The sequence below is a fragment of the Gekko japonicus genome, unplaced genomic scaffold, assembly GCF_001447785.1.
Source record: "Gekko japonicus isolate JY-2015 unplaced genomic scaffold, Gekko_japonicus_V1.1 scaffold1435, whole genome shotgun sequence".
Lineage (NCBI taxonomy): Eukaryota > Metazoa > Chordata > Lepidosauria > Squamata > Gekkonidae > Gekko > Gekko japonicus.
In genome coordinates, this window is record NW_015174883.1 from 95,943 (window position 1) to 118,908 (window position 22,966).

At 48.3% G+C, this 22,966-nt stretch overlaps 1 protein-coding gene across 1 annotated transcript in view; it reads right to left on the reverse strand.

Moving 5' to 3' along the window:
- KCNQ4 (potassium channel, voltage gated KQT-like subfamily Q, member 4) overlaps positions 1 to 22,966 on the reverse strand; it is a 174,651-nt gene that overhangs the window by 21,074 nt on the left and 130,611 nt on the right. Inside the window, exons 4-8 of the mRNA XM_015424904.1 lie at positions 21,767 to 21,942; positions 17,694 to 17,819; positions 16,565 to 16,675; positions 11,384 to 11,479; positions 6,288 to 6,376 (exon numbers count right to left, since the gene is read on the reverse strand). Of these exons, the coding sequence (XP_015280390.1) occupies positions 6,288 to 6,376; positions 11,384 to 11,479; positions 16,565 to 16,675; positions 17,694 to 17,819; positions 21,767 to 21,942 (598 nt within the window). The remainder of the gene's footprint in view (positions 1 to 6,287; positions 6,377 to 11,383; positions 11,480 to 16,564; positions 16,676 to 17,693; positions 17,820 to 21,766; positions 21,943 to 22,966) is intronic.

Consider the following 22,966-nt stretch of genomic DNA (forward strand, 5'->3'; position numbering starts at 1 on the left):
ACCCCATCTTGCCAGCCAATTAGATCTGCGTAAACTAGAAATAGAGCCTTTTCTATCTAATAAATCAAAGACCTCAACTAAAACACTGGCTGCTAAACAGGAGGGGGGAAAGCTTCTTGAGAAATTATGTTATAATTTTGACCTGTCCTACTCATAGAATTATAGAGTTGGAAGGGATCTCCAGGGTCATCTAGTCCAACCCCTGCACAATGCAGCAAACTCACAAATACCTCCCCCTCCACACCTGCAGTGACCGCTGTTCCACACCCAGAAGATGACAAAAAACCTCTAGGATCCCTGGCCAAACCGGCCTGGAGAAAAATTGCTTCCTGACCCCAAAGTGCTCACCAGCATTTCCCTGGGCATGTAAGAAAGGGCCACATTTTCTCTTATCTTTCAAGGTCTTAAAAAAGACAGAACAAAACAAACAAACAAATCCACAAAAAACTAAATGACAAGGAAGGGAAGAGTGTTATTGGGACAGCTCATCTGGGGATCATGGAACTCACGGAAGTTTTAAAACGTCTTGTTAATCCTTAAGAAACATACCTTGCAAAGGGAACCAATTTACATTGTTAGACACAGGTCCTTTGGAGAACACAAAGTAGGTTCAGCTGGTTCTTGGGTGGGGCCACTGCCTTTCTGCATGCTCCCCTTCCCACCCAACCCCAAATACAAGCTTCCCCTGGCTTTGAGCACTTCTCCCACGGTCTTGTTTATACCTTTGTTAGAAAACCTACCGTGCTGGGGGTGGGGGTCTCTCTCTCTCTTTTGGGGGTGAAAGAAGATAATAGCAGACACTGCAGCTTTAAGAGAAAGGTTACCTTAGGCGTAAACACTTGTGGGGTGGAGCTTCCTCTTCTTTCCAGCTTCCAGGAATGAATAAGGAAATGGTGATGGAAGGTGGAGACAGTAGGAGGAAGGGAGGGGGCAAAGAAGAGGAAAGAGAAAACAGATGATGAAATGAGTGGTGGAGCCTGCAAAGGAGACTTGATAGGGAAAATGTGACAGATGTAGCAATGCAGCCCATCTCACTGGAAAAGGTAGTCCAGCCAATCCCACTTGCTACCCTGCCGAGACTGGCAGATATTTGAACTCTCAGAATACATCTGACTCCTGTTCGTTATGATGGGATATTGACACACTACTGATTTGCCCCACACTGAAGTTCGAGTTTTGTGGCCTGGCTCAGCACTCTGCTTCATTGGCCCAGAATGTCAAATCTTTCCTCTTTGTCAGGGATTTCAAGGTCCAAACACTCCTTTCTGCACATGCCTCTAAAGCTCCTCGCCTCTGATCGGATGACTGCTCGTCTAGATTGCAAAAAACCCACATGACTCTCCCTTTATTCAGAATAGATTTACGCAATATGAGATGGGAGGAGAGACAGAAAGTGGAAGCACCTCGTATTTCTGATTTGTTTTGCAACGACAGAAAGGTAGAGTGAAGAACTCTTGGTTCCTACTAAGACTCCAACATCAAATCATCTGTGTGCTGCTGCCACTCCATGAGAGCTAGAAACTTGCCCTGGAAGCACTGGTCCTGGGGACCCTGAAGATGATGCTAGGAAACCAGTTTCCATGCTCAGTGCCAAAGTTACACATGGTTCACTGGCGGGCAGAAAACCATTCACAGAGAGAGACCAAATCCAAAAGGCGCTTGCTGAAAAGGTCAATGACAACCACTAGAGGGGAGCAGAGGGCTGTGAAAGAAAACCACACCACACTTAAAGAAGCAGCAGAACAAGAGAGAGACAGAGCGCTAACACACCAAGGAGAGATGAAGCACACACCAAGGACACGACATTGCCAAGAGGCAGCTTCGACCCTACCTTTCCCCCGGGTAAAAAGGAGGATTGGCGGTTTTCGTGCCAGAGGTGAAGGAGTGATACGGCGGTGGAGCTCCGTCTGGGAATTTCCTCACCTCGGAGTTCCTGAGCCCTCCGTTGCGAGCTCGGTGCATGTACTCAAACATAAGAACCAGTTCTCTAGGGGTGGGTTCAAATAAAAACATGGAGAAATTAAACCTTTCAAAAAAGAGGAGGGTGGGGGGGGGCGAAATGAAAGCAAAATCTCAAAACAACGTTAACAAGGGAAAACGGGGGGCACATACAATCTTTTGACATTCCTACCGCTGGCCAGCTGGTCTCTCTGAGTCATGAACTGGCTGGTGGGATTTTGTGAGCTGGGACCATTGGGATGGGATGTTCCAACTTCTGGAAAACAGGTTAAAGCCCCATCTGGCCCGATCCACTTTCTAAAAACACTTGGTGGTCACCAAGAAAGGTGTTCGTGGGCACCTTGGCCCCCATGAGCACCACACCGAGGACCCCACAGTTAAGTGGTAAGCTTTGTGGTATGACCTCAGGGTTGCCATCTATTCCGTTCTGAGTGCAGATGAAACTACCGGGAGGTCGTTCATTTCAATGGAGAGCTACCTGCTCCAAAATCTACCAGGGATGGGAACCGCAGAAGCAACATTTCAAACCTGCTTCTCCTCCCAAGAACAAGCAAACAAAATGGCATCTTGGAGCAACCTGCTTGAAACTCTCCTGTGTTCGTTCAGAAACCAATTGGAGGTGTGACGCTGCTGAAATCAATTGCATATCAGGCTGCATAAAATCATTCCAAGAAAAGAAAATTCCCCTATTCCATTATTCTCAGGTTCCCGCCAGTGCAGGCAGGCAGGCAGGCGGGCAGCTAGCGTGGGGTGTGGCAAATGCGGTGCAGTGGTTAGAGCACTGGACTAGGACTGGAGGGACCCAGGTTGTGGTGAGGATAAAACAGAGGCAAGGAGAAGGATGTAAGGTGCCTTGGGTTCCCACTGGGGAGAAAACTGGGGTACAAATGAAGTAAAATAAAAATAAATACTGCAAGACCAGACAGTTTACATGAATGGAAAATGCACCGTTGGGGGTAGACACATCTGCAACTATGTGCAAACTGGGTAGCAGCCAAGGAATCCAGATCTTCTTGGAAATTACACTTCACCTGTTGTGTAAAGTGTAAACTACATCTAGCTCCAAGAAGTATGCAGCGACCTCATTAAGAGTGAAGGATGTCCACTAGTGTTGAGCATATAGGGGACAAAAAGGCATCCCCTCCCCCACAGACAGTGTGGAAAGCAGCCTCCAGTTTTACAGGAAATGAGCCAGTGAGGTCAAATACCCCACTTCTTCCTAGTTGCCCCCCCCCCCCATTTTGGGAGCATCACTGGTAGAGAACCAGGTCTGAGGGGGCTTGGAAGCATCATGCCTGTTCAGCATGGGGGGGGGGTTAAACCCTCTAAAGACTTACATGTTATGTTGCCTTTGTCTTCCTTGAATCTCCCTCAGTCCCTCACCTAGATGGGCACTGAGAGTTTCACGCCTGGAATTTAATTGACAGGTGGACAGGGGCCTGATTCAGGTCAGGACAACGGCTAAAGTCTACCTCCTCGTGTGTCATTCTCTAACCTGAAATGGCTCTGAGGGGATGTGATTTGCCCCACTGGGGAAACTTAAGTTTCCTCAACAGGACAAATAACAGATCCCTGGGGCCATTCCAGATTGGGAAAATGGTGTCAGGAGTAGAAAGCTTATGTCCCTTCTACCTCCCTGTGGTCCCAACCCCAATTGGGTCCCCTCCCATGGGAATTAAGTTCTGAGGGTGAAATTCCCTGTGCACATCTGTCCGACTGGACTGGGTTGGATACTTGAGGTACAGCTGTGGCCTACAAAAGCTGGCCCTTCCCGGAAGTGCCTACAGTTCTTCCAGAATTAAAATCCCATTGAACCACCATCACGGCAGCCAGGGGAAAGGGGGAACCTAACTCTGTCCCCTTTGGAGCAATGTTACAGTTCAACGCTAGCGCCTGTGCATTGCAAACAGAAGTCCCAGATACCACCTTTGACATTTTCAGAAGAGAAAGACTCCTGCCTGAGACTCTGGAGAGTCCCAGCCGCTCAGAGGGGGTGATATACAGATCAAGAGCAGCCGTGTGCATTCCTGTCCCACAAGTCACATGCCGGCACGAGAAGGCCTCGACCTGCTCACCATCTCCAGTCTCCCCTGCAGCTTCCACCGACTGCTTGGACTGACGCCTACAATTTTGATGGGGGTGGTGTGGGAGGAGATGCAATGGGTGACATGGATGGAATGGTGGTGCATTATGGCAGCGTGGAAGGTCGAGGAGTTGGCGCACAAAGACAGCCAATGTTTTTGATGGGGCCGGGGGGAATTGCAAGACACAAAAAAAGAGCACACCCTCCCAAATTTTGCCTGGCCTGAAGGGTTGGCCCACCACAGCAGACACCAAACTTTGTACTTGAGAAGCCCCATCATCATTACTGTGTCTTGAGGACACTCCTTTCCCTTCTTCCCAGGCACAGGAATGGCTGCAGTTCATGTTCTCTAGAGGGAAATTAAATGTTTCTCTTTGGGGGGGGGGTCAACGTTGGGACTGGGAGGAGGAAGGAGGGGGGAAAGTGCCCCTGTAGAATCACTGCAACACTATGAGGCGGGGAAGCAGAGCCGTCAGGCAGGGCCTGCGCATTTCTTGTTTGGGGCTTTTTGATATTCTGGCATTTCGCAGGGCTCTTTTTGTAGAAAAAGCCCAGCAGGAACTCATTAGCATAACAGGCCACACCCAACAGCAGAAACTCATTAGCATATCAGGCCACACCCCTGACAGCACAGCTCATTGGCATATTAGGCCACACCCCATGTTACAAGAAGTGTGCTCATCCAGCCACACCCACCTTTTGCTTGTTATTCTGTTTACCTTGTTTGTTGACAAAACCCAGGGCTTTTTTGTAGCAGGAACTCCTTTGCATGTTAGGCCACACACCCCTAATGTAGCCAATCCTAATGAGTTTCTGCTGTTGGGTGTGGCCTATCATGCTAATGAGTTCCTGCTGGGCGTGGCCAACTTGGGAGCCAGCCGGAACTCCGTTCCTGTGCGTTTCTGCCCAAAAATAGCCCTGTTTTTTTGTATGCGCCTGTGGGCCCATACCTGGAAGTCACGGTGACTTCTGGCCACTCCTACTGGGGCATGGAGGATCTTCAGAGAAGAGGCTTGATCACCTGCCTCTGGCTTCCCGACTCTGGTATCCTCTGGAGGTCTCCCATCCAAATATTTGCCAGGGTCGGCCCTGCTTAGCTTTCGGGATCTGACGAGAGCAGGCTTGCCTGGGCCATCCAGGTCAGGGCCTGTGTGTTTCTTTATGCACTAAATTAGCTCTTTAAATAAAAACAAGCAAGGGGGGCTGTCCTCTGATACCCTCAGCATCATCATGGTCTGCATTTGACTAGCAAGCAGCCAACAAAAGAAGAATGGCAATGAGTTACCCCTGTGTGGTGACACTTCCCTGTAACAAGTTTATCACCTGGGCTCACCTTGAGCTAGCATGAGCAACCCCCCCCCCCCACTTCTGGAAATCTATTGGATGTCCAATGCTAACAGAAAGCCAGCATCCAAGGACAGCCCCCACAATCCACCTTACTGCCTTTCCCCTAGCCCTTTTCACAAGTTACAGTGAATGCACGGACCATCCATGAACAGTGTACAATGTGATTGTTCTTTGCTATGTGCATTGAGTAGTTCTCACATTACCCTGAATGGGAAGGAGAGCTGTGAAACAAACTTCACATTTATCCAGGTGCTGCTTCCAAGTTTATTCCATAAAGTGAACGTGTGCTGGCTCTTTCTTACAAGCCAATGTATGCACACACACACAGTGCATTTGCTGTAATATGCAAACAGGGCCCATTTTCTACAGGGAAGGGTGGTGAAGGAAAAGTTATTCCTCAGATGATTCATCTATTCCTTGTTTGGAAAGTGTGCGTGAAACAGCAGAATCCAGCATAAAGGAACCAGGCCCCTCAAAAACAGATTTGGTCTAACCACTGCCAGGAGCTTGGACTCGTCCAAACAAAAAGGAATCAGTCCCCTTGTGTGGCTTAATGGTTAGGGTCCGGGACTGAAAACAGGGAGATACCAGTTTGAACCCCCACTTGGCAGTGAAGCAAACTGGGTGACCTTGGGCCAGTCATCGTTCTCTTCTTAACCATCCTCACACGGTTGTGATGAGGATATTGTGGAGGAAAGAAGAATGCAGTGCACCTCCCTGGAGCAAGGGCAAAGGAAAAGTACAATAGTCGTTCAGGTCTCAGCAGCTGCCCTTCCCACAATGAGTAGTTCACCATCCAGAGCGCTCTGCTGCTCTACCGTCAGAAATCCAAGGTTTCACCAGAACCGTATGAGCCATGGATACTTTCCCCTGGCCCAACATGCAACTTCATTCCTACCTGAACGATGGGAGGATGCTGTCGTAATAGCACCAGGTGGCTGTCAGGTAGGCCCGGCTGATATCCGTTGAGTAGAGGCGCCATGCAGCCTGCAATAATCAAGAGTTGGCATGGGAAGTAATATGTACTAAGTACATCCAACCAATACTGGAGAGATTTTCGGGTCTCCTGCATTTGGAATTAAGTAATATGCTCTTGCTGGATTCCAACCCCCCCCCCCCAGGTTACGCTGCTCGCATGAGATTCTTAGCCACAGCCTACAAAATCCACAAAGAACATGTTAAGGAGTGACATAGACGATCCTTGAGGCTTTTGAAAATTCTTAATTTTTGAAAGACTAAAAATTATGTTCTTTTTAAAATACTTGTATTTTAAAGTTTTTATCTAATTATTTCCAATTTAACGGCTATGTACCTAAAGTATAAAAGGAGCTGTGGTGGCTCAAGTGGTTAAGACGCTGAACTGCAGGCTGTGGAAGGTCGGTAGTTCAGCAGTTCAAGACCCGAGTTGCCGTATGACGGAGTGAGCTCCTGTCTCTAGTTCCAGCTCCTGCCAACCTAGCAGTTCGAAAGCAAGAAACTGCAAGTAGATAAATAGGTACCACTTCAGTGGGAAAGTAACAGCGTTCCGTGCACCTTGGTGTTCATTCATGCCGGCCACATGACCACGGAAATGTCTTCGGACAGCACTGGCTCTTCGGCTTTGAAACGGAGTTGAGCACCGCAACCTAGAGTCAGATTCGACTGGCTTTCGAGCAAGGGAACCTTTACCTTTTTACCTAAAGTATGGTATCCAATTATGTTTATAACTGATTAGTGCTGGTTTACGTACTGAAATAAACTGAACTGAGTTGGCGTGGGAGGGGAGGAGTAAGAAAAAGACAAGCTCTCTCACGTGTCCCTCAGGCCTCATTCTGAAGCATTCCCAAGACTCAGTTCAGACAAGGTTGGAAAACTCTCTGCTTCAGTCTGCGAACGTCGGAGAACATATGGTTGAACCATGAGAGGAAAATACTTGTATTTTAAAGTTTTTATCTAATTATTTCCAATTTAATGGCTATGCACCTAAAGTATAAAAGGAGCTGCGATGGCTCAAATGGTTAAGACGCTGAACTGCAGGCTCAGACATATGCCGAACTGCAGGTCCAGACATATGCCGACAGGAAGAAGGGTAGTCTTGGGGAGGGATTGTGGCTCACTGGCAGAGCATCTGCTTGGTTTGCAGAAGGTCCCAGGTTCAATCCCTGGCATCTCCAGTTAAAAGGATCAGGTAGGAGGTAATGTGAAAGACCTGAGACCCTGGAGAGCTGCTGCCAGTCTGAGTAGACAATACAGGCCTTGATGGACCAAGGGTTTGATTCAGTATAAGGCAGCTTTGTGTGTTCATGTGAACTCCTCTCCCTAGCATTGTAAGTGTAGTAAGAAGCACACCCTGACCCCACCTGCTTTCATCTCCCTACTGTTGGAAACAGAATGCTGGGTTAGAGCAGGGTTGGCAACATTTGACAATTGAAGAGTCGAACTGGAAGAGAGGTGAAGCTGCTTTGGGCCGCTGAGGATAAAACTGAGGGATAAACATCTAAATAAATCTAGATAAATAAAGGAGCTTCTAGGCTCCTCTGCAAGAACCAGCACAGATATAACCAGGTTTGCAACCAGCCTGATGTTCGTTCATTTATTCAAACATTCATATGCCAATTTCCCCGGTGATGCAAGGTGTCTTACAAAAAGGACCTAATCCTCATGCAATAAACAGTGAAATCCCAAAACAGACAATAAGCAAGGTTACAGATTAGACCTTCATGCCGAAGTGTCCTGGCCTGAAAAGGATGGCCTGACATTTTTATGAATAAAGTTGCTAGCATCAGAGGGAAGGTGACATGGTGAAAGTCCTATTTCCTCAGATCTTGGAAGCTGAGTAGACTCAGCACTTGGCTGGAAGACTGCCGAGAAAGGATCTGTAGAAGAACGCAACAGCAATCCATCTGGGTTTCTCACTTGCCTTGAAAGCCCCTTGCTGGGGTTGCCATAAGTTGGTTGTGACTTGGTGGCACATCAACAGAGTCAGGGCATTCCATACCACCAGAGCTGCCACTGAAAAAGGGCAGGCCCAAAGCTGCTACCAATCAGTAAGTTTGAAGTGGTGGTTGGCGGGGCTCAGTCAATAGGCAACCCTGGAAGGATCTAAGGTAGTTATAAAGGGCTATGCCTTCTGCACCCCCTCCACTTGCCATTCATGGGCCATGTGCACAGACTAACCGTGGTTCCCCTCAAAAAGCAGACCATAACCATGGGTGGGAGTGGGTCAGCAAAACCATGGTTATGGGCAAACATAGCTTCTGTTCATCAGGGTTTGCCTCAACGCACATTTCACACACCACTGTCTTCAGTGCCATGGAGGGCAAGGGAGTGGGCGATCACCCCCACTAAGCAGGAGAAGAGAGAGGATGGTGATTTGCAACACACCATTTGCAGCAAGGCGGGGCTGTCTTTTCAGGCACAGAATGCATAACCCCCTCACATTATGCCTGCGTCAGTCCAAACCCAGCAGAGACAACCACTTCACCTCAAATTCCACGCCTGACACAGGCCCAGTATATTGCACTGTCCTGGGCTTGTATGTTCTTTGGAACTGGCCTCAGAGGACATTTGTCCCACATTTTAAAGTACAGTGGCGAAGAGATCTGCTTTCTCTCACAGCTTACTTCAGACTCAGTCACTTCAAGATGGACAGCCCCCCACGCCTGAACAGAATTATCTGAGAAAATGAGCAAAGTTCGCCAGGGGATTCTGGGAACCTCTGTTATGATAATTCAGCCCCGCTTTTGTATACCCAATTAAAAACATTTTTTGCCTCTGCTTTCCAAAAGAGTTCTTCTCAACCTTCTAACCTTGCCACTTTGGAGCTGATCCTCCCAAATCTATTCTGCCTTGGGCAAAGAAAGCCGTGGGAGAAACAGTTACAGGGAGGGGAAAGAATAGGATGGCTCTACCCCCACCTCTCGACTGCCTCCAAGAACAAGACCTGACGAATTTGGCTGGAGTTATCAGATGGGGAGGACATAACAGTTATGCTGGGGGCAAAGCAGAGTCCCCACAATTGCTTTGTGCGCTGAAACGAGGGCGCACGTCCCTTTTGTTTCCCCAGCTGTCCATTCCCAGCTGCTACGCATCAGCCTTTCTGCTGAGGAGATGAAAGGCAACTTGGAGCCGCTTTCAGTCACAGGAAAGCGGCTGAGCTGGCAGGAGAAGATAGTGGGGTGAGGTGGGGGCTTGAGGGGCTCCTTTTGTCATGGAAGTCCTCTGAACCAGAGAGATAACAAGGGAGTCCAAAGGTTCACCTTAGGACTACAATAGGAGAGGACCAAATCGAGACACGCAGCCGATATGCCAGGGCCTCCCTTCCTAAGCAGTGGACCGTCACTGGCCAGAATCCATCCCTATGCTGGCGGACTCCATCTCAAGACAAGACCAACAATGGAACAGCCAGAATAGGTGATGCATGCAGGGGTTTGCAGGGAGGGAAACGGGGCCCAAAAAGAAGGTCATGATTGGGGAAGAGCTGGGGAGAGAGTGGTTGATCAGCCCCCCAAAGTGTGATGCTACAAAGCTGTGGCCATGTTGATTTCAGCGCTCCAACCTACCACCCCAACTTGTATGACACTGTTGACCACCAACTCCTTGCAGGAAGGGAGAGCCAAGCATCCCATGCGAGAAACTCTATTGTAGCGGCAGGGAAAAGCCACACCTACCGAATTTCAACCTGCTTCAGAGCCCTGAAATGGAAGGGCAGCTGGGTAGTAGTAAACAGCATAATCCTAAAAGGCGAGGGCAGGGAGAGTCACTTCTGGCCGTGCTATAATTGCTTGTCCTGCTCACAGAAGAGCACCACCCCAGCAAAAACACAAGGGCAGAGCAGTGTAAGCCCCGGACAAAAAAATGGCTGAAATTCTGCACTCAGTTTTGCTACCTGTATAGATGATGCACATTTGCATAATACATTATGCCTCTGCAAAGGCTGAGGTTTTGTCATGGGTTTTTTTCACTGGTTCTGGACCCATACAATTTTAGTTTATCTTCTGATTTGCACACACACTTTTGTGCCTTTAGTTCTCACTTCTTCTTTTCTTCCCCTGCCCCCTCCCATTTCTTTTGAGATAATTTTTACCCCGATCTTTTTCTGGGAGGCAATTTTGAGTCACCTTTTTCCCTTGTACATAATATTTCTATCGATTTTCTTTGTCCCCCGCACTCCCATGCACCTCCATCCCACTTTTCAATGACTGGACTGATGTCACCGTTGAACCATTCCCTCTCCTCCTCCCAAGATGAGTGGTTTCATTAAAAAAAATGGTCTGACAATAGCGATATCCTGTTCCTTGAATAGCGATATTCAAGCATGTTCCTTGAATTCCCAGCTTTCATTTTTAAAAAACTACGCAAGGCTCTATCTCCTTCCCTTGCCAAGAAAAAGGCATATATCTGCAAGGGAAGAGCCCAAAGACTTACTTAAAAAAAAAAAAACAACAACCCGAAAGCTTGGAATTCAGGGAACCTTCCTGACCTACCAGTATATTGATATACTGATATTTTAGAGCCTTTTTAAAAAAAAAACAGCCATGCTACCGATTCATCAATGGTAGCACATGCAAAAAATATGGGGTATATGAGTGCTGTGACTCCACCAAAGATGCCACCAATTATGACAGCACTCTTCTCTGAAAATCCTGATTATTTAAGGCAAACTGACTCCACAGATGTAGAAATGCAGAGAGAGGGAAGATGAGTGGAAGAACCCTGCCGAAACTGATTCCAAGGCTTATGGATCAATGCCCAAGAAAATCAGGAGTAATTCAAGCATGCGGAAAAGCACCTAGACTCAGGGAGGGGCAAAGCACTATGCAGGCACTGGATTCCCCACACCAAAATACTACAAAATTTGTTCAGCTGCCTGTCTAGATTCAGAAATTTCAGCAAATGTTTACTGGATATATCTTTGCAACTATAAAGACTAGAAGCCTGGCTCTTCAAGAAAATGAAATCCTGTCCCCTAAAGGCCAGGGCTTTGTAGCCAGCTGTCTCTCCTGTCCAACCTACCTGGATCAAGTTGGCTGCTGGAGTCCGTCTCTTCTCAAAATGCTTCTGCCGATGTTGTTCTTGGACTTTCAGAGCAAACCCTGAGCCCAGAATCCCCTGTGTGGAAAACAGAAATGGACCAGACCCCTCAGCAATGGCAGGAAAGGAGAAAACAGGTTGCTTACCTGTAACTGATGATCTTCGAGTGGTCATCTGTGCATTCACACCTCTGGGATATAGTGCACCTGCACCAACCTTGATCAGTAGAATTGAAAGCAAAAGGATTTTCACGCCCGCTCCCCCGTCATGTGCAGGGCTCCAGTGTGCATGACTAGGGGAGGGGCACAACAATCCCGCCAGTTCCTTCTGACCGCTGCCATTAGTCACAAAAAACAGCAAAGGACCAACAGCAGAGGGGAAGGAGGGCAGGTGGTGTGAATGCACAGATGACCACTCGAAGATCATCTGTTACAGGCAGTGTTCCCTCTAAGCTGAGTTAGTGTGAGCTAGCTCACAGTTTTTTAGCCTCTGGCTCACACATTTTTGCCTTAGCTCAGGAAGGATGGCCTCCAGAGCAAACGAATTCGTGCAGTAGCCAAATCGCCTGCTCACAACTTTAATGCCAGTAGCTCACAAAGTAGAATTTTTGCTCACAGGACACCACAGCTTAGAGGGAACATTGGTTACAGGTAAGCAACCTGTTTATCTTCTTCGTGGTCTCTGTGACTCACACCTCTGGGAGAGAAGCAAGCAAAAAACATGCCTACCTGGAAGAGGGAGCTGGAGGTCCTCAAATGCACGCCGACTGCAACACAGATCGTCCCACCGCAGAGCGCTGATGAAGATGTACATCTAGGGCACAGTGTCTCACAAACGTGAGAGGAGTGGCCCAAGTTGCTGCGTTACAGATGTCATGTAGTGACGTACCCTTCAGGAAGGCCGTGGATGTGGCCACCGCTCATGTGGCATGCGCTCAAAGTGGCCCCAGGAGTGGCTTCTTGGACAGTAGGTAGCAGAGTTTAATAGTCTCCACAATCCACTTGGAGAGTCGTTGTGATGATAGCTTGCTCCCGAGCGTGGGCATGACACAGGAGACAAAAAGGGATGGGGACTTGCGAAAACCCTTTGTCCTGTCCATGTAAAAGAGCAGAGCCCTTTTGACATCCAACGTGTGAAGGCGATGCTCCACATCGTCCTTTGGAGCCGGAAAGAACACAGGGAGAACGATGTCAGCTTGCAGGTGGAACTCCGAGACAACCTTGGGTAGGAAGGAGACGTCTGGAGCTAGGGTGACACCTTCGTGGTGAAAAACTAGGTAAGGTGGATCACGACGCAAAGCCAACAATTCACTCACCCTGCGTGCCAACGTAATGGCCACCAGGACGGCCGTCTTCCACAAGAGAAGCTGTAAGCTGCATGTGGCCATTGGCTCAAAAGGTTTCCCCGATAGCTTGGCTGACACTAAAGGTAAGTCCCAGGCTGGCGTGGGGAATCGCAATGGGGGGGAAAGGTGAACAAGACCTTTAAGAAAACACTTGGTAAGCGGGTGGGTGAAAACTGAATAGCCATCCACTGGGAGGTGGTGAGCAGAAGTACCTGCCATATACCCGCACCGAGGCGTAACTGAGACCCTGGTCCAAATGGGACAACAGGAAATCAAAAACGGCAGTGAGGTCCAAGGAGGAGGAAGCAGCAGACCAACCTCCTGACAAGAACTTTTCCCAATTTCCATTGTAGGCACTACGGGTAGAGAGTTTGCGACAGTTCAATAACACATGGTCTACCCAATCCCGCAGAACTCTCACAGGATCCCCCATGCTGTGAGTTTGAGATGCAGTACATCGTGGTATAGGACCATATCCCCCTGAGCAAGGAGAAGGTCCAGCACCATCGGGAAGTGGACTAAGGAGCTCTTTGACATGTGGAACAGGGTGGGAAACCAGTGCTGCTGAGGCCACCATGGAGCCACTAGGGTGCATCTGGGATCTTCATTCAGTATCTTGTGGAGCACTCTGGTGAGTAGGGGAATAGGTGGGAACAGGTATTGATGGGACCAAGGGTAGAGGAGACCGTCCCCTAGAGAGAGAGGGTCCATCCCCACTCTTGAGCAGAATAAGTGACTTGTTGCAAAAACATCCACATCTGGATGTCCCCACCTGTTGAACACCAACTGGAGATACTTCCAATTGAGTTCCCACTCATGTAGAGATGCTCCCCCCCCCCTGCTTAGGAAATCTGCAGTCACATTTAGGGAACCCGGAAGGTGAGCTGCCACCAGAAATACATTCCAAGATTGGCATTTGTCCCAAACCTTTAGAGCCAGTCTGCATAGCTGTCTTGATACTGTGCCGCTCTGGTGATTGGTATAACACAACGCTGTGGTGTTGTCTGTTAAGATTGCTATTGTTTGGCGGCGCATCAGGCGGTGAAATGACTGGAGGGCATATAGGACGGCTAGTAGCTCTAGAAAATGTATGTGGTTGTGGGCCACGGAGGCCTCCGACCTGGCTCCCACACATAGGCTGTTCAGATGCGCACCCCACCCCCAAGACGCATCCGTTGTGATTGTCATTGACGGGGAAGGGTGGTGGAAAAGCGCTCCTGCAAGTAAATTCTGAGGATTTTCCCACCATTTCAGAGAGACCCACACATGAAGGGGAAGGATGAAGCGCTGTGACTGGGATTGTCGCTGAGGTTGAAATCGTTGCAGGAACCACAGTTGGAGAGGTCGAATGTGTAGCCTGGCAAAACACGATTACCGACAGCGTGGCAGCCATCAGTCTCAGAAGGCGTTGGATCTGCCTAGCTGAGGCATCCCCCTGCTGACGTAAAAGTCGGATGAGGGCAATAATGTCGTCCGCTCTCTTGGGGGGGAAGAAAAGCCCTGCAGACCCTGGAATCCAGAATTGTCCCAACAAACTGAACCGTCAGGGAAGGGCGAAGCATCGACTTTTTGTGGTTCACGCAAAGACCCAATTCCTTCAGGGACTCCAAGGTAACAGCGATGTGCTGAAGGCGGTTGACTTTTGAATTCGCTACCAGCAACCAATTATCGATGTATGGAAAAATCCATATCCCTTGAAGCTGAAGCGGCCACGACCACCATCCTTTTTGTAAATAATCGGGGGGGCTGTGGACAGCCCAAAGGGGAGAGCCTTGTATTGGTAGTGGTGATCCCCCACCGTGAAATGCAGGAATTTCCTGTGAGTGGGGTGAATCATCCTATGAAAGTAAGTGTCTTGTAAGTCCAAGGTCGCCATCCATGCCCTTCGTTCAAGGAGAGGAAGAATACAATGTGGGGTTGTAATTCTGAACTTTTTGTAGGCTATAAAGCGATTGAGGTCCCTGAGATCCATAATAGGGCGGAGGCCTCCGTCCTTCTTGGGGACCGTGAAATAGCGGGAATAGAAGCCACGGCACTGGTGCAAGGAAGGAACCGGTTCTATGGCTCCTTTGTGTAAAAGATTCTGTATTTCTTCCAGAAGCGTGGTCGATTGTGTAGTAACAAAAAAATTGGAAGTCATGGGAACCTGAAGGAAGTCTATGAGATAGCTGTCCTCTATAACAGAAAGGACCCACCTGTCCAACGTTATCTGCTCCCACAAGTGTAGGTACAGATGGAGGTGGGTGGGATGCGGCAGGCTGGGTGGGAAAATGGAGTCAAAGGCTCTGCTTAGGGGACTTGGCCCTGGATTGAGTAGCAAATGGAAAGCGAGGCTTGTTTCCATATTGGTGGGAGGACGCATTCAAAGATCTCTGCCATTGCGACTTTAGGGAGGACCTGCGTGACCATGACTTGTTCCAGGATTTGGACCTCGCTTGTCTGGAGGCCGGGGAAATTCCCAAGCTGTGTGATGTCTTAATGCTCTTGTCTAAGTCTTGCAGGACAGAGTCTGTTGTGGAGCTGAACAAGCCTTCTCCTTCAAAGGGGGGATCCTCCACACAAGCCTTTGTATCTTGTTGCAAGGATTTGGAGCGCAACCACACATGGCAGAGGTAAGTGTTTTAGCTGCCACGTCCAGAGTATGCTTGGCTGCATTAAGTTGGTGTTTGGCCAGGAGCATACACCCTCCTTCTGGATTTGTCTGGCTTGATGATTAAAATCCTCAGGAAGGGAAGCGATGAATTCTGATAACTGCTACCAAAGGGCATATTGATATCTGCCCATACAGGCAGTGCAATTGGAGGTCTTGATACCCAGTGCCCCAGCCGAGTAAAACTTCCTTCCGGAAGAAAAGAAAAACTACCGACCGGAGTGAGAGAGGTCTGAACAGCAGGGCGGTCAGAAGAAAACTGGTGGGATTGTCGTGCCCCTCCCCTAGTCATGTTCACTGGAGTCCTGCACGTGACTGGGGAGCGGGCGCAAAAATCCTTTTGCTTTCAATTCTACCGATCGGGGTCGGCGCAGGCGCACTATATCCCAGAGGTGTGATGCACAGAGACCATGAAGAAGATCCAGCACTTCACTCCTACTCCAAAGGGACAGTGGCCTCCCAGAACCTTTCGGGAAGGGTGCTTCAAACAAACAAAACAAAACCTGTTTCGTTCAGTCCCAGATATGGGTCCTGACACCTCGGCTTCTGCCGGAACCTGCTTGGCCCTGAGAGAGGCTCTGGTTGGCAGGAAATGGAGGCCTCGCCTGGCTGCTACTTTCCCTTCTCCACCATCTTGTGGCTAAAGGAGCAACGGAAAAGTTTCCTGATTGTAGCTCCTGGGCTGGATCCCAGATCTCTTCCACTAATGGTGGCACTTTCCCTGCTGCAAGAGGCAACTTGCACTAGAGGAGATCCCCATTGAGAGTGGAACAGATCTGTGAGGATCCAAACCCTTTCTTCTGTGCTGTACCCCATTAGTCTGATTAACTGGAGTGTGTGGGTGGAGCCTGCGAATCAGTAGAGGTCCTTGTAAGGACAAAAAGATCTTGAGACCACAGGGTCGGGGGGGGGGGGGGCTGGCACCCTCGGGGGTTTTCCAGAGCATGGCCTCATTTTACTGTTCCATACAAGTGAGTGTGTTTATGGTCCATTCATGTATATGGAGGGCAGGCTGCCATCAGAAAACCAAGAGGTGGGCACGACTACACACCCATCCCAGATCCTGATGCCCCCAGAATCTAGGACCGGGGAGGGACAATCATGTAACAGTTTGTGGGATTTCTCCAGTTACCTGGCATCACTGAATATGCCCCCCCCCCCTACTTACGGCAGGCAGCGCAAAGAAGGAGATGCCCAGCAATGCAAAGCAGGCTGCCAGCACCCGGCCCAGCCATGTATGGGGGGTCTTGTCTCCATAGCCAATCGTCGTGAGCGTGATCTGTAAAAGCAGAGGAGAGAGGCCTTCAGCCTTGCATCTTTTTCTGGCCTGTTGGCACAAGCAGCTTTTAGGACACCAACCAACCCCTGGATTTACAGCAACTTCCAGTTTGGCCAGCCAGCCAATATGACCTTAACGATTTAACGAAATTTCATTTCAGCATATGAGTCAGAACCCTGACCTGGATGGCCCGGGCTAGCCTGATCTCATCAGACCTTGGAAGCTAAGCAGGGTAGGAGACCACCAAGGAAGTCTGGGGTTGCTACACAGAGGTAGGTGATGGCCAACAACCTTTGCTCATCTCTTGCCTTGAAAACCCTATGGAGTTACTGTAAAATGGCTATGACTTGGTGGCACTTTCCACTAATGCATGAGTCAGAGCTCATGTTCCTCAGATGCATAGAAATGTACATCCATCAGACTGGGTTAAATGCTCAGTATTCCAATTTGCGGTGACCCCAAAGCAGACACAAGAATGGATGGATCTTGCTTCCAAATAACTGACAGGCTCACTAATTTGTTCCTGCACTCTGCTTCTGCTTCCTTCCACTGCCTTGGTATCCAACCCAGTCACCCATTCCTGCCTCGCACCTTTCTAGCTGGAAGGAGCTGTGGCTCAGTGGTAGAGCATCTGCTTGGCCTGCAGAAGGATGCAGGTCCAATCCCTGGTATCTCCAGTTAAAAGATCTGGCAGTAGGTGATGTGAAAGACCTCAGGCTGAGACCTTGGGAGAGCTGCTACCAGTCTGAGTAGACAAAACTGACTTTGATGGACCAAGGGTCTAATTCAGTATGAGGAAGCTTCAGGTGTTCGCACATCGCTTCTGCGCCTGGTGACTATTGTCTGAACTTAACAATACCCCATCCTGACAACCGATCCTGCACTTCACTTGCTGAGTGAAATGTTCCACCTCCACCACTGTATATAACACATATGCCCATTTCCATTCTTTTCTCCCGCCCCACAAACCACCAGACCTCCAAAAGAAACCAAGCCAGAACCAAAGGAGTAAACTTACCGTACCCCACCATAGAGAGTCTGCATAGGTAGCAAAATCAGTGTTAGAATCTTTCTCCGCCAAGTAGACAAGAAAAGAAGCAAATATCAGGACCAGGAACCCGATGTACCAGGCCGTGATCAGCTCCTACCAGCATCAGAGAGACCAGAAAAGTGAATCATAGAATCATAGAGTTGGAAGGGGCCATACAGACCATCTAGTCCAACCCTCTGCCCAATGCAGGACTAGCCTAAAGCATCTCTGACAAGTGTTTGTCCAGCCTCTTCTTGAAAGCTGTTGGTGAAGGGGAGCTAACCACCTTTCTAGGCAGCTGATTCCACCTTTGAACCACTCTGACAGTGAAAACGTTTTTCCTAATATCCAGCCAATATCTTTCTGCATGTAATTTAAATCCGTTGCTTCGGGTCCTATCCTCTGCTGCCAACTGGAACAGCTCCTTGCCCTCCTCCAAATGACAGCCTTTCAAATATTTAAAGAGAGCAATCATGTCCCCCCTCAATCTCCTCTTCTCCAAATGAAACATTCCCAAGGCCCTCAGCCTTTCCTCGTAGGGCTCAGTCTCCAGACCCCTGATCATCCTCGTTGCCCTCTTCTGCACCCTCTCGATTTTGTCCACATCCTTTTTGAAGTGAGGCCTCCAGAACTGCACACAGTACTCCAGGGGCAGCCTGACCAAGGCAGTATACAGAGGGGCTATGACCTCCTGCAATTCCGATGCTATGGCCCTTTTAATACAACCCAAGACTGAATTTGCCTGTTTTGCCACCGCATCACACTGACTGCTCATATTTAGTTTACAGTCCCCTCTTACCCCAAGATCTCTTTTGCATATACTACTCCCCAGAAACGTATCCCCCATCCAGTATTTGAGCTTGACATTTTTGTGGCCCAGATGTAATACTGTGCATTTATCTTTGTTGAATCGCATTTTAACTCTATCTTCTTGGGTGTTTGCTACTCCTCCCAATTTGGTATAATCAGCAAATATAATGAGTAGCCCTTCTACCCCTTCATCTAGATTATTGATAAAAATATTGAAAAGTACCGGGCTCAAAACCGAGCCCTGCAGCACCCCGCTGGACACCTCCCTCCAATCTGATGAAACGCCGTTGACCACCACTCAAGGATCAAGTTTAGTTTATTGTCTTAGCCATTGGCCATAACAACACAAAATAAATCATAGCACAACCAACAGAATACATCAGTAACTTACAGTAAGTCCTAGACCCCACTAGACACCTCCCTTCAATCTGATGAAACACCATTGACCACCACTCTTTGGGTGTGGTCCTCTAAACAGTTACCTACCCACTGAGCTGTCCTATAGTCCAGTCCACAGTCTTCAAGTTTGCCCATCAGAATGTCAGTGAACTTCAGCGTCTAAAACCCGCAAAGAATCTAGACTGGCACAGTAGTTTCCAAGTTAAAAACTTAATAAGGCCAGTTGGCAAAAACTCAGTGGAGAGTCTTTTGTTACACCTTTCAGACTAGCAAAGGTAGTGTGGCACGGGATTTTACAGCATTAGTTGCGTGAATCCTTTCCATTCAGTAGGAACAGATACACCAGGAAAAGTGACCCCTGGTCCCAAATGTGGCCTCTGGGATGTGGTGCAGTGGTCAGAGTGTTGGACTAGGATCAAGTAGACTCAGGTTCAAATCAACATTCTGCCCTGAAAGCTTACTAGCTGACTTTGGGTCAGTCACGTGCTCTCAGCCTAACCTACCTCACAGGGTTGTTGTGAGTTTTAATACTGATGTCTTTTTTTTTACAAAATGTATATCCCACCTTTCTGCAGTAACAAGGGCAACCAAGGTGACTAACAAATTAAAACATACAACTGCAGAGAACAGAATGCTGTAGAATCATAGAATCATAGAGTTAGAAGGGACCTCCAGGGTTGTCTAGTCCAACCCCCTGCACAAGGCAGAACATTCACAAATACCTCCCCCTCCACACCCACAGTGACTGCTGTTCCATGCCCAGAAGATGACCAAAAAACATCCAGGATCCCTGGTTAAACTGGCCTGGAGAAAAATTGCTTCCTGACCCCAGAGTGGCAATCAGCATTTCCCTGGGCATGTAAAAAAGGGCCACAAGAACTAATCACTGAGGCTACCCTTCCTGCCCTCCCTCTCATGATCTGCCTGAGTTCACAGAATCTGCATTGCTGTCAGATGGCCATCAAGCCTCTGTTTGAAAACATCCAAAGAAGGAGAGCCCACCACCTCCCGAGGAAGCCTGTTCCACTGAGGAACTGCTCTGTCTGGAAGTGCTTCCTGTTTAGCCAAAAACTCTTCTGATTTAATTTCAACCCGTTGGTTCTGGTCCGACCTTCTGGGGCAACAGAAAACAACTCCGTACCATCCTCTAGATGACAGCCCTTCAAGTACTTGAAGATGGTTATCATATCACCTCTCAGTCATCTCCTCTCCAGGCTAAACATACTCAGCTCCTTCAACCTTTCCTCATAGGCCTTGGTCTCCAGACCCCTCACCATCTTCGTTGCTCTCCTCTGGACGCGTTCCAGCTTGCCTATATCTTTCTTAAATTGGGGTGCCCAAAACTGAACACAATACTCTAGGTGAGGTCTAACCAGAGCAGAGCAAAGTGGTACCATCGCTTCGCATGATCTGGACACTATACTTCTGTTGATACAGCCCAAAATTGCATTTGCCTTTTTAGTAACTGCATCACACTGCTGACTCATGTTCAGTGTATGGTCTACTAAGATCTCTAGATCCTTTTCGCACATACTGCTGTCAAGACAAGTCTCTTCCAACCATGAATTATGCATTTGATTTTTCCTACCTAATTGTAGAACTTTACATTTATCCCCATTGAAATTAATTTTATCTTGACAGGCCCGGTTTTGCAGCCTGTCAAGATCATCCTGTATCCTGACTCTGTCTTCTACCGTATTTGCTACCCCCCCCCCCAATTTAGCATCATCTGCAAATTTAATAAGCATTCCCTCTATCCCTTCATCCAAACTGTTGATAAAGATGTTGAACAAAACAGGTTCCAGGACAGATCCTTGAAGCACTCCACCTGTCACTCCTCTCCAAGATGAGGAACCATTCACAAGCACAACCATTCACAACCACAGATTCACCTAACAGTCATAGGATCCAAACCACATTTTTCCAATTTGTCAACAAGAATATTATGTGGAAGTGTGGGACCTTATCAAAAGCCTTACTGAAATCAAAATAAACTATTTCTACAGCATTCCCCTGATCCAGCAAGGGAGTAACTTTCTCAAAAAAAAGAGATAAGGTTAGTTTGCCATGACTTGTTCTTGAGAAACTCATGCTGGATCTTAGTAATCACAGCTGTCCTTTCTAAATGCTCAAGGACTGTCTGTTTGATTATTTGTTCTAAAACTTTCCCAGGTATAGATGTCAAGCTGATCCTCCTTTTTCCCATTCTTGAAGATGTGTACAACGTTTGCCCACCTCCAATCTTCTGGCACTTCACCTGTTCTCCAAGAATTCTCATAAATAATGGACAGAAGCTCAGAAATTACATCAGTGAGTTCTTTTAGTACCTTTGGATGCTTTTCATCTGGCCCCAAGGACTTAGTTTCATTTAAAGAAACTAGGTGTTTATGTACTACCCCTATGTCGATCTTAGGCTGCAACTCCCTTCCCACTTTGGGATCCCCAGCTGGGGAGAAAAGTGGGGTATAAACGAAGAAAATAAAAAAATGATAAGAAACTTTCGGGCACAAGAAACCAGATCCTCTTTAAGGTGTCACAAGGTACTTGGTTGTTTTTGTCATAGCTACCTAAAAGACAGGAGTGTCAAATGCTGGAGGGGGGGGGGGGCAAGACTGAAGCTTGCTCAGCATTCAAGATTCAGAGGTCAATGCATCAGGATATCTGTCTTGCAAATGCCACTTTTGTCGCTTTCAGCAAAGAATTCCTGAATAAAAATAGCCTGGGTGACTCTCCAGATGTTTTCCCAGGCTCTGCATCTTGCTTTTCTGCCTCCTCAAACCCAGTTCTCTGCTTTCTTTTGGCCTTCCTCAGAACACCCTGCTATCCACCTGGCTCCTAAGCCACTCACTCACCTTGCTGTGAGCATAGACGACTGAACCCAGAAGCTTCCATGTGCCGCCGCGGCGGTCCATGCGGACCATGCGCAAGATCTGCAGGAAGCGCATGCTGCGCAGGGCCGAGGTAGCAAAGATGTTTCCCTGGGTGCCGGCAGCGATGACTGCCAGCGAGGCAATGCAGACGATGAAATCTGAAACAGAGGGAGAAACAATGACTCCCGGGTCAAGCGCTCTCTGGATGTGCTTCTTCTCCAAGCATTCAGCACAGGGGACAAACATCTCAAGGAGAGCCATGGATTTCAGGCTAAAGTCACAGACAAAGGATTCGTCCACTGCAATGCTTTGGAGCAGGAGCACACAGCCATCATCTGAAAAGGAAAATGCAAAAAAAAGGAAGAAAAGGCAAGGCAGAGGGTTTTTCCTGGCCTGAAAAATCTACTTTCTGCTCTCTTGTATTTTTTAGTTGGTTAACATTCAGCCTGATGGAGTGTTCTAGTGAGCTCAAAAGGATGCACAATGCTTTGGGTCAATTCCTTGGCTCTAATAGCAGCTATTGCCCTAACTTGGATGGCCCAGGCTAGCCCCTCGCCAGGTCTTAGAAGCTAAGCAGGGTCGGCCCTGTTTAGTATTTAGATGGGAGACCACCAAGTCCAGGGTTGCTACGCAGAGGCAGGCAGTGGCAAGCCACCTCTTTTTGTTCTCCTCTTGCCTTGAAACCCCTACACGGCTGCAGCTGCACCTTGATGGCATTTTCCACCACCATTAAAAGGAATTACACGGATTTCATTTTTGGTTTTGGATTTTGTATGGACAAGGTCACCCTACGTGTGACAAACTGTAACATGGAGTTTGGACCTCAAGCCATCCATCCCAGGTCCTTCCCCCAGTTAAAATCCCACCAAATCTCTCCCCTCCAAAGCAGACACTCTGCAAAGGGCTTCTGAAATCCTGGCTCCTCAAGAGTGACCATCCACAGAAGCTTTGTCTGGTGCTCACACTCGCACACCTCATTTGCACATGCCTGCTCACTCTTGTGCCAAAGACATGAACAGACTGGACTGAGCAACCAAGACTCAACAGCAGGCTGCCTAGTAAAACGGCTGTTGCTTTTCACACTAGTCACGAATAAGGGTGAACACAGCCTCCTGCTTGTATTTCGGCTGACAAGCAAGTCAGTGGGGGCAGGGGTACTGTTGCACCACAAGGTTTGGACCT